At 40.8% G+C, this 17,500-nt stretch overlaps 1 protein-coding gene across 5 annotated transcripts in view; it reads right to left on the reverse strand.

Annotated features, from left to right (window-relative positions):
- The window catches only part of srpk2 (SRSF protein kinase 2), a 48,171-nt gene that overhangs the window by 28,024 nt on the left and 2,647 nt on the right, over positions 1–17,500 (reverse strand). Inside the window, exon 1 of one of the 5 annotated variants that reach the window (XM_082160358.1) lies at positions 3,768–4,249. The exons of the other annotated variants lie outside the window; for them this stretch is intronic. Within the exon in view, the coding sequence (XP_082016484.1) occupies positions 3,768–3,805 (38 nt within the window). The 5' untranslated portion in view covers positions 3,806–4,249. Of the gene's footprint in view, positions 1–3,767; positions 4,250–17,500 lie in introns of those variants that run through there. 5 annotated transcript variants of the gene reach the window in all.

The following is a 17,500-nucleotide window of genomic DNA, read 5'->3' on the forward strand; positions in this document are numbered from 1 at the left end:
TCGCCCAGAGTGTAAAGCCAAACGTGATTGGTTGTAGTGAGAACGTGCTACGATTGGGCAGCTCAATGTGGCCGTTATCTGATTGGCTTGAGTAAACGGTGGGTGGAGTCCACTTATTTGTGGATTTGTCTGCACGTCGACGGTAGAAGTGATTCAGTATCCACAGATGCGTGAGGGGATTTACAAATGCACAAGAAGAGATTCACAAATGTGTACAGCGATTTACAAATGTACAGAAAGCAGTTCACAAATAAATGCCAGGCAGAGTTGTGTTTGTAAAATAATAAACCATTTGTAAATTATTTTTTTTTTTTGCAAATCTCATTTGATTTATTTGTGAATTTTATACATTTTTGTGAAAGTCTTTACATTTATTTGTGGATCTTAATTTTTTTATTTGTAAATTTAATAAATTTTTGTGAATCTCTTTACATTTATTTGTGAATATTAATCTATTTATTTGGAATAATTCAACAATTCTAACCCCATACACGACAACAGTGTTTGGTGCTCGAAAACGCAAAGTTTGAAACAGGTTCCAAGGTGCAAGTTTTGAAACATTTTGAAAAATGTAATCATCTCCACGTAAACTTCAAAAACGTGAATATGTGAAAATGCTGACGGCGTACGCATGCATATTATGTGTTCAGGCTATAGGTATGTGAGTTTGAATATATATGTGCGCAGGCGCGTAGTCTTTCTTTACAAAGTGACATCGCCAAATTACTTGTCTGGCAGCATAATACAGAATTTTTTGTCGCAGAGCCATGCAAACTGGAACCATTTTGATTATGTTTTATCTGTGCAGAGGTAAAGGGGGAGAGACTAGTGACACTTCTGCGTTGTCGTTGTGTCCAGATGCATGTCATTCACCAGATCTGGAGTGTGTGTGTGTGTGTGTGAGTGTGTCCAGGCGCAGAGACTAATATTAGCGTAGACGCCATTCTTCTTATGATGTAGCGAGTACATCAGGATTTATGGGAAGTGTTCCCGGTTCCGGCTGACCTACCGTATTTTCCGGACTATAAGTTAACCCGTCGCATCAGTCAAAAAATGTGTCATGAAGAGGAAAAAAACATATACAAGTCGCACTGGACTATAAGTCGCATTTATTTAGAAATTTATTTTTTTTAAAAAACAGTGTTACGGACGGGACAGTTCTCCATTAAGGACGTGAGCGCTTTGAAAGCGTCGCTAAAAGACTGCTTTAAAACTTTCACAGAGACCTCAAACAGAAAGCACAAAGCCTGTCTTTAAATTTAATTTCGTTTTGTAATTTGTAATTGTATCTTAATTTTAATCAATGTTCCATCAACCATTTGCCTGGATTTAATAAATAAGAAGTAAATATAGTAGAAAATAGATAATCACGACACGAAGGCGCTGGCGCGTGAACTGGAGCGTCTAATAAATGAACCGAAACTCAGCGTATAATGTTGCCTACTTGCCTCACAGACCTGAGACATATATAGAAAGCTTGAAATGTCTACTTTTAAACAGAACAATTCAAAACGAAAGAAAACAGACTGTTCTCTGCTGATGTAATCCGTATGAAATGTGCATTTCTCTCCGACGCATTCATTACTGCGAAGATCACGAGTCAGCATTGTCAACTTCATCTTTGCAGCCAACACTGACACTGCTATATTTGATATATTCATAATCATTACTTTTGCCGGTTCTTTGTGACAGCTTTTAGGTGCTTTAATGGCAGCACCACCCTCACATGTTACATGAACGCATCACCACCGCATCAGCACCGAAAACACTGAGATTTCTTTCTTTTTGGGGGCATTTTGTTTGTGTTCAGGTTTTCTCAGTTGTCTTCAGGTTCATGTTTCAGTTAACAGTTTTTCAGTAAATTTTTTCAGGGGTAGGCTACAGGAGCAGCATGTACTCTCGCGGCTGTAAACGGTAATGTTTTCTCTTGGTTCATGTCAGTCAGTATGAATTCATTTTGATATATAAGTCGCACCGGACTATAAGTCGCAGCACCAGCCAAACTATGAAAAAAAAGTGTGATTTATAGTCCGGAAAATATGGTAATCTATGCAGCCTAACATTGAATTATAGAAGTCTATAATGTGTTATGTGTATGCTAGGTTAAAGAGATGTGTCTTTAGTCTAGCTTTGAACTGACAGAGTGTGTCTGCTTCCCGGACAATGTTAGGAAGACTGTTCCAAAGTTTTGGTGCTAAATAGGAGAAGGATCTACCGCCAGCAGTCGATTTTGATATTCTAGGTATTATCAACAGGCCGGAATTTTGAGATCGCAATAGACGTGAAGGACTATAATGCGTTAAGAGCTCGCTCAAGTACTGGGGAGCTAAACCATTTAGTGCTTTGTAAGTAATCAGCAATATTTTAAAGCAACAGCAACGGTCCTAGTACTGAGCCTTGTGGTACTCCATACTGAACTTGTGACCGATATGACATCTCTTCGTTTATTACTACAAACTGATAACAGTCAGATAAGTATGATTTGAACCATGCCAATGCAATTCCACTAACGCCAACAAAATTTTCTAAAAGAATTTAAAAGAATGTTGTGGCTCTAATATTATCAATCTTGTAAGTAAAGAAGTTCATAAAGTCATTACTGCTGTGCTGTTTGGAAACTTCAGAAGTAGAAGCTTAATTTCTCGTTCTTTTGGCCACTATTTCGAATAATTACCTTGGGTTGTATTTGTTTTCTTCTAAGAGTGTTGAAAAATAAGCAGATCTAGCAGTTTTAAGGTCTTTCTATATGCAATAATGCTTTCTTTCCAGAAAATGCAAAAGACCTCTAGTTTTGTTTTCTTCCAGTGACGGGTCTGATGAAGCGGATGCTCATGTTCACTCTAATGACCTCTGAAAACATATGCAAGTTCAAGATTCACATAATATAGGGAAGACAAACATCCTCTGAGATCTCAGTCGTTCTGCAGGGTGATGAGAGGTGAAACATTAACCTACTGTCTGTCAGACTCACATCATGACACCTTCCTCACTCATGAACACACAGCATCTGAACTGCATTCAGGGCACGTCAGACGCGCAATCCCACAATCCCACAATCCCAGATCCAGCAGTTCCTCCGGAGACTCCACACTGACCTGTCCTCGTGTCATGTGATGCTCACAGCACATGTGGGTGTTTACTGGATTCAGACGCATGTAAGTGTGGCTCTGTGAACTGTGCTACATTTCTCTCTGTCTTTATAAAGAAAGCAGTGAGGAAGGGATGGCTCGGGGGTTTGGGATCTGGTTGTGATTCTTTATAAAGAAAGCAGTGAGGAAGGGATGGCTCGGGGGTTTGGGATCTGGTTGTGATTCTTTATAAAGAAAGCAGTGAGGAAGGGATGGCTCGGGGGTTTGTGATCTGGTTGTGATGGCCTATATAACAGCAGTGATGACACACAGAGCAAGATGAAGCTGCACAGAAGAAAACAGCACCAACCACATCGCATCAGTGGAGTCCGGCTCGTAGATTCAGACAGACACTGTGATGCTCTGTGGATTCAACGCCAAATACTGTGTCTGTAAGCTCATGCAGAATTGAGACCCTTGTGTGTGTGTGAGTGCATGTGTGTGTACTGTATGAAATGTATTACAGCATTTCTCTATGTTTGCATTTGATATCAGGCAAACACAAACACCGAACAGAAGACAGTAGAGAGAGAGAGATGAGGATGAGATGGAGGACAGAGAGAGAGAGAGAGAGAGAGAGAGAGAGAGAGAGATGGAGATGGAGGACAGACAGGTAGATGATGTGGCGAGACGCGATACCTTTCTGGGGAAGAGGATTTTTCTGAGTTGACGGACATGAGCAAGCCGCTCGCTCCCGAGAGAAGACCGGAGCAGAAGCAGGGACGAATAAAACACTTTCTCTCTCGCTCTCTCTGTGTTTCCGGAGCGTTCTGCTGTGAGCGAGGGGAGGGCGCTCGTCCTCCTCCTCTCTTCTCCTCTTCCTTCGAGGATGGAGGACACAGGCTGTGAGACGGAGACTAGAGGACCGTCTCAGTCCTGTTTCCCCGGCCGACTGCTGTTATCCTGCGCTCGCTCGCTCGTCCCCAGCGCCCTCGTTTCCTGAGTGACGATGACAGCGCAGCTCCAACACACTGTGTGTGTCTGTGTGTTCTGCAGCGCTGCACAATAACAGATCTGTGCGCGCAGCGGGCGACACCACTGAGAGCCAGCGGCGGGGGGATCTGAGAGGAAACCACAGTGTCTCTCGCTCTCTCTCTCTCTCTGCTCCCCTCACACAGTCCAGCGCTCCGTCTGTTACGACATCCTGTATCTCAGGGCAACGCTCTCTCGCTCGCCCGCACACTCTCTCTCTCTCCCCCATTTTACAGCTGCTCTCTCATTCTAAAGCTGCTGCTGGTTTCCTTTCTTCATTCTCTCCTCTCGTCTGTATTTTACAGCAGATGAGGTTGTTTCTCGGAGAGAAAGCACAGAGAGAGAGAGCAATGACCAGTCTGTCTGTCTCTCTTTCTGTCTATCTGTCTGTCTCTCTTTCTGTCTATCTGTCTGTCTCTCTTTCTGTCTGTCTGTCTGTCTCTCTTTCTGTCTATCTTTCTGTCTGCCTCTCTTTCTGTCTGTCTATCTGTCTGTCTCTCTTCCTGTCTGTCTCTCTTCAGTGGCGTGGAGAGAGAGCACGATTGCTATAGGAGAGGAAGAATTTTCTAAACTCGTTAAATCATCTAAATTGACAACATGTATGTTAGACCCTATACCGACTAAGCTACTGAAAGAGATGCTTCCAGAGGTCATAGATCCTCTTCTTAACATCATTAATTCATCTTTGTCATTAGGATACGTACCAAAAACCTTTAAGCTGGCTATGATTAAAGAGGCTACATGCAACCTTTTCCCCAAAATAAACGTAACAATAGCCTTTTTATTTGACCATTTATGACTCAAACATCTCCTGATGAGCATACTGACACCTTGTCAGCTTACAGTGGGTGCACCTATAAGCCTGTATCCTATTTTTCCTATTTTCTGTCAGGTCGGATTTTTCCCGCGCTGTCTGCGGATGTGACGTCAAGCGCGTTCATGTTAAACATTTCAGATCACTCTGCCACCACCGCTAGTCAGCAAACAAACTTAGTTTCTCAAACAATATATGTATTTGACTGTTCTTACCTCTGTAAACATAATGTTGACTTCTTTGCAGCGGATGACTTGTGAAGTGTGCACGTACGAGAGCGAGCAGAAAAGAAGAGCAGTTCCGTTTTTTGGCCACAGGTGTCAGTCGCGAGTTTAAATTTCAGAAAATAACTAGAAAAGGCAGTATCTTCACAACTATGTTCCTTTTTAGAAAGAAATGATATATGTGAGGATTTCCAGTCAGGATTTAGACCGTACCATAGTACTGAGACAGCTCTCATTAGAGTCACAAATGATCTGCTCTTATCATCCGATCGTGGTTGTATCTCTCTATTAGTGTTACTCGATCTTAGTGCTGCATTTGACACTATCGTCCATAACATTCTTTTAAATAGACTCGAAAATTAGGCTATGTTATTAAATTATATCTGACCGATATCAGTTTGTAGCAGTAAATGAAGAGATGTCTCATCGATCGCAAGTTCAGTATGGCGTACCACAAGGCTCAGTACTAGGATCGCTGCTGTTCACTCTGTACATGCTACCCTTAGGAGATATCATTAGGAAGCATGGCATTAGTTTTCACTGTTATGCTAATGATACTCAGCTCTATATTTCTTCACGCCCTGACGAAACTTACCAATTCACAAAATTAACGGAATGCATGGCTGATATAAGACTTGGATGACTAGTAATTTCCTACTACTTAATTATGAAAAAACAGAGATTCTAATTATTGGACAAAAAACTTCCTCACGTAATAATCTAGAATACTGTCTAACACTTGATGGCTGACGTGTCTAGCATCTGTAAAACTGCATTCTTCCATCTTAAAAATATATCTATATTACACCATATGCTCTCATTGACAAATGCGGAACAATTATTTCATGCGTTCATGACCTCAAGGCTAGATTATTGTAATGCTCTACTGGGTGGTTGCCCTGCACGCTTAATAAAACTACAGCTGGTCCAAAACGCAGCAGCTCGAGTTCTTACCAGAACCAGGAAGTATGACCATATTAGCCCTGTTCTGTCAACACTGCATTGGCTCCCTATTAAACATCATATACATTTTTAAATATTGCTGATTACTTACAAAGCACTAAGTGGTTTAGCTCCGCAGTACTTGAGCGAGCTCTTAACGCATTATAGTCCTTCACGTCTATTGCGGTCTCAAAATTCCGGCCAGTTGATAATACCTAGAATATCAAAATCGACTGCTGGCGGTAGATCCTTCTCCTATTTAGCACCAAAACTTTGGAACAGCCTTCCTACCATTGTCCGGGAAGCAGACACAGTCTGTCAGTTCAAAGCTAGACTAAAAGACACATCTCTTTGACCTAGCATACACGCAACACATTATAGACTTCTATAATTCAATGTTAGGCTGCATAGATCAGGTCAGCCGGAACCGGGAACACTTCCCATAAATCCTGATGTACTCGATACATCATAAGAAGAATGGTGTACACACTCTCACACACACACACACACACACACACACACACACACACACACACACACACACACACACACACACACACACACACACACACACACACACACACACACACACACACACCTGATGCCACTAGATGGCAGTAGCTGCTAAACTGTATATTCTCTCCTACACTAACCCTAACCCAATAACAATAGGGGAATACAGAGATATGCAAAACACTTGAGTCTATACAAATTCACAACTATAGACTAAACAGTAATACGCATGTTGTCAGCATATTTGAAGTTTACGTGGAGATGATTACGTTTTTTTTTTTTTGTTGGTTTTTTTTTACTTGCACCTTGGATCCTGTTTCAAGGTTAGCGTTCTCAAGCAACAAACACTGTTTTTGTGCGAATGAACATCCGGAGCACGTTTTAGGGTTTTCTGTTAGAGTCGTGTCAGCTGCTGTGAAACAGTCTATATTGTTAAAGCCCTATATAAATGAAGGTGACTTGACTATCTACACACAAATGCCATCCTTGCATGTGCAAAATTCTGAATTAAATGAATGTGCAGCAATTTGTACAAATTCAGACATTTTTGTGAATACAAATGTTTTCTTTTGTGTTAGTGTATCATAACTTGCGCATGCAACAAAGAAGATGTGCGTTTGTGGATCATGTGACACGTTCATTCATTGAGACTTTTCTGAGTCGATCCCATTTGATTCATTTAGATTTTAAGACTTTCCTTCTGGCGGTTTAGCCTGCTGCCACACACACACACACATTGTCTGAGAAAACCTGCTGCCACACACACACACACACACACACACACACACACACACACACACACACACACACACACACACACACACACACACACACACACACACACACACACACACACACACACACACACACACACACACACACACAGTCTGAGAAAACCTGCTGCCACACACACACACACACACACACCTGATGCCACTAGATGGCAGTAGCTGCTAAACTGTATATTCTCTCCTACACTAACCCTAACCCAATAACAATAGGGGAATACAGAGATATGCAAAACACTTGAGTCTATACAAATTCACAACTCTGCATCTTGCATCAAAAAATCAATCATACAACTAATACATAAATTATCCTTTTCAACAACTGAAATGTCTAAACAGCTTTACGATTGTTCTGTATTGAAGTCAGAGAATCGTAAAAAACCTTTAACTCAGTGGAAAATAGTCAACCATTTGGAACAATTAACATATATTTTGCTTTGTGTATATGATATCCCCCCCCCATTCCATTTCCAATAAACCGGTATCACAATCCATAAACAAGACCATTACATCAGTTATTGTGACAAATCTGTAAAACTCCTCAAAAATAAACAGAAACTTTGGACCAAAATAACTTGGTATACTTATAACTAAAACATAAATGTACATAATTTCCTCTTTACAAAAACAACATAATGGAGAAACCCCTTCTTTAAACTTACTGATAAAATCATTACATGGATAATATCTATTTATTATTTTAAAGTGAGTTTCTTTGACTTTATTAGGAATTACATATTTATTCATATCTGACCACAGATTCTGAAAAAGAAGGGAATGAAAATCCTGTTTCCATTTCATCAATGCCTTAGGTGAAACGCTTTTTCTGTAGTTAATATTTTTCTAATATAAATATTATAAAAAATTTTATCCTTAATAGAAATCGTCGGCGAGTTGACTAATAGTTAAAGTGAAATCACCTATCTCAATACCTTTAATTTGAGAGTAATGAACAGTGTAAAGATGTAAAGTTTCAGATACTAATAAAAATAAAAACAGGGAAAGAGGGCATCCCTGTCTAATGCCTCCGTGGATAACGAAACGAGAGGATGAACCGCCCGATAAAGAAACACTACTTGAGATATTGTTATAAAATGTGTGGATCATATTAGTAAAAGTTGGGCCAAAACCAAATTGACGTAGAGCTTGATACATGAAATTGTGCTCCACGGTATCGAAAGCCTTATACAAATCTAAAAACAAAACAACAGCTTCCTCATTTACCAGATATGAATAATCTCGAAGATCTAACACCAGTCTGATGTTATGTGAAATATGTCTTCCTTTCATAAATCCAGACTGGGTGACAGAAATGGTTTCCTCCAAACATGGTTTTAACCTATTTGCATACAGCGACGCTAATAATTTGTAATCTGAGTTAAGTAGCGTAATTGGGCGCCGGTTATCTAAATGCAACACGTCTTTATTAGGTTTTGGAATTAGTGTAATAATTCCCTGTTTCATAGATTCTGTAAGTTCTCCATTTGTTATACACTCATTAAACCCATTCAGAATAAACTCTCTAATATCTTCCCAAAAAACTCTGTAAAACTCTAAAGGCAAATCATCAGGTCCTGGGCTTTTGTTAAAAGGAGTTTTTTTAATGATATTATCTAATTCATTTAATGACATCTCCTCTTCACACAGGTTTTGGTTATTTATACTTACACATTGAAGGAAGGGTTGTATCTTACTAAAAAATAAAGCACTGGAATTAGGGTTAAAGATGATGTATATAGTTTTTGATAAAAGTCTGATACAAATTTTGAAATTCTTTTGTTATCTGATACAACAGTGTCATCAATATACAAAGAGGACATTTGTTTAAGTTCGCCTCGTTTTTTTTCCAAATTGAAAAAATATGCTGCGTTTTGTTCCCCGGCTTCTGCCATTTGGCTCTGGCCCTAACTAACGCCCCTTTGACCTTTTACATATAAGAAGTGTCTAATTTCTCTCTTAACAAGAATAAACTTTCTTTCTCTGCCTCATCTGGACAGGCAAGACAAGTAATGCGGTTGATTTCTTTCAATAAGGATTCATATTGTAAACCCTTTGATTTGGAAAGATCTTTGCTAAATTTAATATATATTTTTTTAACAATTCCCAATTTAAGGTATGAGAAATATTAGTATTTTTTTTAAAGAATCAATTATGTCTTTAATACCCAAACAATAATTAGAATTATGTAACAGAGAAGTATTTAATTTCCAGTACCCTGGCTTCCTTAAGGAACTACAGGTGAGGTCACACATTTCTAACCCGATCCCTGCATGATCAGATAAAGGTGCAGTGGAAATATAACATGATTTAATAAAAGAAATCAGGTTGTCAGATATTAACTAAAGATCAATGCGCGATTTTTGTGTTAAGTCAGATTTAAACCAAGTGAAGGAAGAGGAAATGTCATTATGTAAGAATCTGTAGATATCCAATGAGAGATGGAACAAATATCGCTAATTATTTTATTAAAAGTGGTAGTGCCATATATCTGGGAGGAAATCTATCATAACAAATCAGGGGCCTCATTAAAGTCCCCTCCCAAAATGAGTGATGTAGATGGGTATTTTATCTTTAAAGATATCAGTTTGGAGGTTAAATCTGTAAAGAGACAGTTATTAAGATTGGATCGGTTAAAGCCATAGACATTGGCTAAAATAACAATGTGTTCCCCAAATTGGATAACGATAATTAACCATCTGCCTTCATTTGAACGATGTGATTCAAGTACAGTATTTTTAAATTGTTCATTAAATAAAATCATAACCCCAGCAGAATTATTGGAACCATGACAATAAAAGATTTTACTCCCCCATTGATTGGACCAAAAAAGTTTTTCAAGTCTGAATGCGTTTCTTGCAAAAAATAGACATCTCTGCTTTTCGATTTACAAAATAGAAATTAAGCTTTGCGTTTGGTTAAGTCTGCGATTCCCCTAACATTAAGTGAAAAACAAGTCAACTTAATTGACATAAAACAATAAACAAGAACGTATAACCAAAATAAATTGTTTAGCAAATAAAACAAGAGCTTTCTTTACGTATTAAGATAAGATGAAAAAAAAAAGGAAGTGCAACACTAGCCCTAACCTCCTCACTGTATTATGAACCAGTTTTTCATATTTCTAGCTGGAACCCTAACCCGTAAAAAACAAGTTCCAAGAGGATGACAAACCTCGCTACGAATTATAACCGCCGCTTAAGAGCCACTACATATTGTCCACTGTGACTTTCTTCCCGTCGATGATGGCAACTGAACCCTGACACCCAGCACGTTTACCTTCAGGTCTAGCTTGATTCACAGTTTATTTAGACTTACCCTTGCACGTTGTGTTATGTCCTCCGTTATCCTGATGTTCTTTTGTTTGAGAATTTCGGAACGCTTCGCGTCGGCCCAGATGCGGTCATGGTGCGTGCGAGGGATGAACTGTACTATAATGCGACAAGGCTGAGTGAGTCCTTTCTTTCCAAGCCTGTGGGCCACTCGATGGAAGATTGGAGAACATCTGCCAGACCTGGTGAAACATAACCTAATATTTCCATCACAGCCATCTTCACATTTTCACCTTCCATTTCAGGATTTTGATTGCCTCCAATTCGTCCAGCTTTTCCCAGAGTTGCTTGTTTTTGGTCTTTAAGGACATGACTTCATCCTTCATCCCATTGGAGTTAGTAACAGCAAGGTCGGCCTTGTCGGAGATCGCGTCAATTTTAACTCCGAGATCAGCGATGCGGCTCGAGTTACACGAGACAGAGTTTTCAATTGCCGTCAAGTTCTCAAAAAAAAAATCGTCTTGTTTTTTCCCTAGCTTCTCAATTGCTTCCAAGAGAACAGCATTTGATGGCTCTGTAGTGTGTCGTCGCATCTTCGGCTGTGGACTCTTGGTAGGAGTATCAGGTAGAGATGTTGTAGCAGCGACCTTTTCTCCCTCGACAGGTGTCTGTGTGTAATCATGCACGCGTTTCACTGCTAAAGCGTCTTCCATTTGTTGCGAAACGTGGAGGAAATTAGATTTGTGACAAAAGCGAATTATTATGATCGATAGAAAGACCAGTCACTTCTCAGTTAGCATGCTAGTTTCCAAAAAAGTTTGTATGTGAAACATGCATCATCCTCAAAAAAAAAGAAAAAAAGAAATTCCAGTAATAAGGGTTCTTGAATTTGTTAAATTATATAAAATACTGTTTGTACTCACATGAGAACACGTTAAGTCAAGAATTACACATTAAAGTCTAAGAGCAGCTAACAACATGACTTACACAGGCGCCATCTTGGCCCCCTACTAACCCTACTCATCACAGAACACTTCACACACACTCTCTCTCACATCGCAGAACACTTACATTCTCAATAAAAACATCATTATTAACCCATTCCCCCTGTGGACACTGCTGGAGGTGATCTCAGGATTTACTATTTTGTGGGGACATTTGGTTTCACTCACACACTCTCTCACACACTCTCTCTCACACACACACACACACACACACACACACACACACACACACTGTCAGAGATGTCAGAGGATCCAATGCACTTCCTATGACGTGCAACAAAACAGGCTGGACGACACTGGCCTGATCACCACGGCAACCGGCAGACTGTGATTAGCTGAAGAACAGCAGAAACGAGGAAGGAGAGAGAATGATGCGACTCTCTGTTTCTCACTGATGTTTTAGGGGTCAGAATCGAGGCTGCTTGAAGAGGCTATCTTTACATGGCCTACTTACACACACACACACACACACACACACACACACACACACACACACACACACACAGACACACTCACCCACACACACAGAGAGAGAGAGAGAGAGAGAGAGAGAGAGAGAGAGAGAGAGAGAGAGAGAGAGAGAGAGACAGACAGACAGACAGTGTGTGAGTGAGTGAGTGAGTGAATGAGTGTGTGAGAGTGTGAGTGAGTGAGTGAGTGAGTGTGTGAGAGTGTGAGTGAAGGATCTGTGGGTGCTTCTCAATATCCCTCCTCGTCTCCTCTCTCCGCCGTCCTCCATCCTATGACCCGGAAACCAATCGAGCTCAGCCATCTTGAAGGACATCTCAGTTCTCTAAGTGAGGATCGAGGAGTCGAGGATCGAGGAAGTGAGGAGTCGAGGAGTCGAGGAGTGAGGATCGAGGAAGCGAGGATCGAGGAGTGAGGATCGAGGAAGCGAGGAGTGAGGATCGAGGAAGCGAGGAGTGAGGATCGAGGAGTCGAGGAGTGAGGATCGAGGAGTTGAAGATCAAGGAGTGAGGAGGCGAGGAGTGAGGATCGAGGATTGAGGATCGAGGATCGAGGATTGAGGAGGCGAGGAGTGAGGATCGAGGAGTGAGGATCGAGGAGTGAGGATCGAGGAGTGAGGAGGCGAGGAGTGAGGATCGAGGATTGAGGATCGAGGAGTGAGGAGGCGAGGAGTGAGGATCGAGGAGTGAGGAGGCGAGGAGTGAGGATCGAGGAGTGAGGATCGAGGAGTGAGGAGGCGAGGAGTGAGGATCGAGGATTGAGGATCGAGGAGGCAAGGATTGAGGAGTGAAGATCGAGGAGTGAGGAGGCTTCCTGAGGAGTTATGAGCGAGGGTGCACAGGTGTATCCTTTGCGGAAGAGTTTTATCGACTAAAACGTGACACACATATCAATTCTCCTCCCCCTTCACATTGGTCACAATCATTTTAATTTATTTGCAGTTTATATACACCATACATCTCACATATTTCAACAGGGTATGTTGCTTTATTATTATTTATTATGAATTTCTTAAATAACCAAACTAATACAACATAAGGGCAGATCCTTTGAGCGCTGCTGATGACGCTGTGAAGTGACCCTCGAGTGATCAAGTATTCCAATGTATAAAAAAGCTTTCATTCGATCTCTCCGTCCTCATTTTCTTTCCTAGCATCCTACAGGGGTGGAGCTGAGACTCGAGGAAAGGAAACGAGGAAAGGAAACGAGGATGCAAAAATAAGAATTGAGAAGCACCCTGTGTGTGTGTTCACTTCTGCTGCAGTGTCCTGATCATGTGTGATCGGTGCCACCTGCTGGCCTGAAGCAGCACACACTGAACACACACTCACTCTCTCTCTCACACACACACACACACACACACACACGCACCAAATCAAATTTTATTTATAAAGCAGATTTAAAATCAACCATGGTTGGCCAAAGTGTTGTACATCAAAGAAAAACAGAAAAGGCAAAAATGGATAGAAAAATGTACATAAAAATGAAGACAAGAAACACAGTAGAATTACAAAGAATTGAAAGCACAAGAGAAAAGATGAGTTTTAAGCATAGATTTACATTCCGCTGGTGTAGAAGCAGCTCTAACATGTAGGGTTAGGCTATTCCACAGCCGAGGACCAGGTTAGGATAAGGGTTAGTTAGTCGTTAACCCTAATGCTGGATCACCTCTGCAGTGTAACCGAGATCGAGGGACAGACAGAAGATGTTGATCACCTGACCTGTGATCTGGGTGGGTTGTGATTAACGATTAAGTCAGAGAGATAGGTACTATACGGTTATCCGGACCACACCTGACCACACGTGACCACAACCGCTCTTGGTTGGTCGTAACCCCAGTGACGGGTAGGTTTAGGGGCGGGGTTGGGGTAGGTCATCACATGTGGTCCGGATAACCGTATAGTACCGAGAGATATTTAGGGGCTTGATTACTTTGCTAGCTGTGCTATTCATTTGTTTGTTTAATTTAAGACTACTATCAAGATAAAAACCCAAGTTTTTAACGTTGGCTGTGAGGTGTGGTGTGAGGGTCCCTAAGAGCTCATTTGGACCAAATACAATGATTTGGGTTTTATCATCATTCAATAACATGAAATTATTTGTAAGCCACAGTTTAAGTTGATGAAGACATGCATCTAATCTCTCAAATGCTTGGCTATCTTTGTGTTTTATAGGTATGTAGATTTAGGTGTCATCCGCGTAGCAGTGGTAAGACACACCATATCTACTCATGCTGGTTCCCAGGGGTAACATATACAGAGAGAACAGCAGAGGTGCCAGGACCGACCCCTGGGGCACACCACCGTGAGGCGGGTCGCTGAGGACGCTCGACACTATAGCACTCTCTCTCTCTCTCTCATCCGACCCCTGGGGCACACCACCGTGAGGCGGGTCGCTGAGGGCGCTCGACACTATAGCACTCTCTCTCTCTCTCTCTCTCTCTCTCTCTCTCTCTCTCTCTCTCTCTCTCATCCGACCCCTGGGGCACACTAGTGTTGTCAAAAATATCGATATTTCGATAAATATCGATACTGAAATATCTGAACGGTACCAATACTAATGTCCCGAAGTATCGATACTCCCATACTAGCCGAGCTGTCACTTTAACTTCTCTCCAAAGGCGCGTTGACAAACACCACACGTGACGGCACTCGTCTCATTCGCTCTGGTTAAATAGCAAAAGTGAAGTGAATGGAAAGATGGCGAGTGCGGCGCCATCGCGACCGGCTTTGGTTGATAAAGAACAGCGCCAGCGGCCATGTCGGAGAATAGCGCGGACACGCGCTTCACACTGCGAGCGGGCTGCAGGCACCCAAAAGATTGTTTGGCTATCAATATCCCTCACATCACTCATTTTTTTAAATTCTGAAAACAGACTTAACGAACAAGCTCCAGGGGGACCATTTAGCAACATGTACCTGTATGCTACTCACCATCAATGGGTCACCTCTTTCTGAATTCCCCTATAACTAACTGTAACTTCCCATGTAACTTCTCATGTAACTTCTCATTTTAACTTTTCTGAAACATTAACCAAGATGGCCTAGTATTGTTGTTATGAGTGTGTTGTCTCATTTTTCCACTGTAATTCTCAAAGTTAAAATAATCTGATTGAGGAATCTTAGAAGTAAATATTTTAACTGTGGTCAAATGTAAATGAACTTGTGCCTATTTAACTTTATTGAAAAAAATATTATTTAATTCTGCAATTTGCCTTCATTAGCGATTATCATCAATTTGATTACACAGATATAATTAAACTAAACTGAGCTAGACAATGACATCTCTGAATTCAATAATGAAATGCCTTTAACTGAAAATTGAATGTTTAATCTTATTTTTATACATTACTGACACTCTATCCTCCAGTGTGATACTGTTAAGTGCTTTGACTCAATCTTTATTGTTAAAAGCACTATATAAATAAAGGTGACTTGACTTGACTTCATGTCGATCGAGTGAGCATTGTTTTTGCGTGTGATGCACACACGTTTGTGTTTAAATCTATTCATCAAATAGCCTAACGTTAATGTAAACCAGAATTTATGACCGATAAACAATGCATTTGTTACAGTATATTTTAATCTTTGATAACAGTAGGTAATAAAAATACAATGGCTCATATAGAAAAAATATTAACAGATAGAACTCAGGACATTTTTGTAAAATATACCTCATTGTCATGTTCTAGACTTGTTATATTCAGCTTTAAATAAAAAAAAATACCCCCTTAATATTGTGGCAGTTTTTTTCTCCGTGGGATCGAAAATGGTATCGAATATCGATATTTTTTTAAGGTATCGTATCGAAGTTAGAAATTCTAGTATCGTGACAACACTAGGGCACACCACCCTGAGGCGGGTCGTATTAACTGAGAAACAACTGGTGTGTATAATAAAACAAAGACACACAACTATAACAGTGACACAGACAAACATCACGGAAGGCAACCACACACACACACACACACACACACACACACACACACACACACACACACACACACACACACACACTCTCTCTCTCTCTCACACACACACACACTGCGCAATGTGACGTCGTAGTGACGTCATTTTCATGTAATTTTTGGACGTCCAAATTTGGTCCATTGAAGGGGTTGTTTTGTAACGCCAGGCGACGTCTTTTTTCGACGTCTTCCGCACGTCATTTTTCGACGTCTTTCGCACGTCATTTTTCGACGTCTTCCGCACGTCATTTTTCGACGTCCATCCACAAAAGTTTGTTTACAATAAATCGCGCTCAGTGCTCTCAAACAAAACATCGGCTTCTCACACACACACACACACACACACACACACACACACACACACACACACACACACACACACACACACACACACACACACACACACACACACACACACACACCTTGCTTTACCTGGGACTCGAACTCGTGATCATCTGCTCCACGTGCCAACGCCCTACTGTTTGAGCTACAGAGAGAGTGATATAATTTATGATTATCGCGTTTAGGCTAAAAATAGGTTCGGCGCTTGGATCACGAGCATCTTGCAGTACATTTAAAATATTTAAAATATAATATTTTAAATATTTTAAAAATATATTACATTTTAAATATAGCGATTTGGAAACGTGGATGGAGCAGTGAATAGGTTCATTACACAGCAAAATGACACGACAAACTCGCGTTTTGGAAAAGAGCTCTTCATTTGTAAATTAAAAAAAATTATAATAATCATGTAAATTTCCTGCACCTGTCATAGACGTCCAAAAAATTACCCAGTTCAGGTCCAATGTTGAACGTAAATATGACGTCCAAGTTGGGTCATGGTTGGACGTCCAAATAGTGGACCTAGTTTGGACGTCGAAAAAAATCACCCAGTTCAAAGGTCCAATGTTGAACGTCAATATGACGTCCAAGTTGGGTCATGGTTGGACGTCCAAATAGTGGACCTAGTTTGGACGTCGAAAAAAATTACCCAGTTCAAAGGTCCAATGTTGAACGTCAATATGACGTCCAAGTTGGGTCATGGTTGGACGTCCAAATAGTGGACCTAGTTTGGATGTCGAAAAAAATTACCCAGTTCAAAGGTCCAATGTTGAACGTCTATATGACGTCCAAGTTGGGTCATGGTTGGACGTCCAAATAGTGGACCTAGTTTGGACGTCGAAAAAAATTACCCAGTTCAAAGGTCCAATGTTGAACGTCTATATGACGTCCAAGTTGGGTCATGGTTGGACGTCCAAATAGTGGACCTAGTTTGGACGTCGAAAAAAATTACCCAGTTCAAAGGTCCAATGTTGAACGTCTATATGACGTCCAAGTTGGGTCATGGTTGGACGTCCAAATAGTGGACCTAGTTTGGACGTCGAATAGATGTCCAGAATTGGTCATG

This window comes from Leuciscus leuciscus (genome assembly GCF_965113295.1).
Source record: "Leuciscus leuciscus genome assembly, chromosome: 25".
NCBI classification, from domain to species: domain Eukaryota; kingdom Metazoa; phylum Chordata; class Actinopteri; order Cypriniformes; family Leuciscidae; genus Leuciscus; species Leuciscus leuciscus.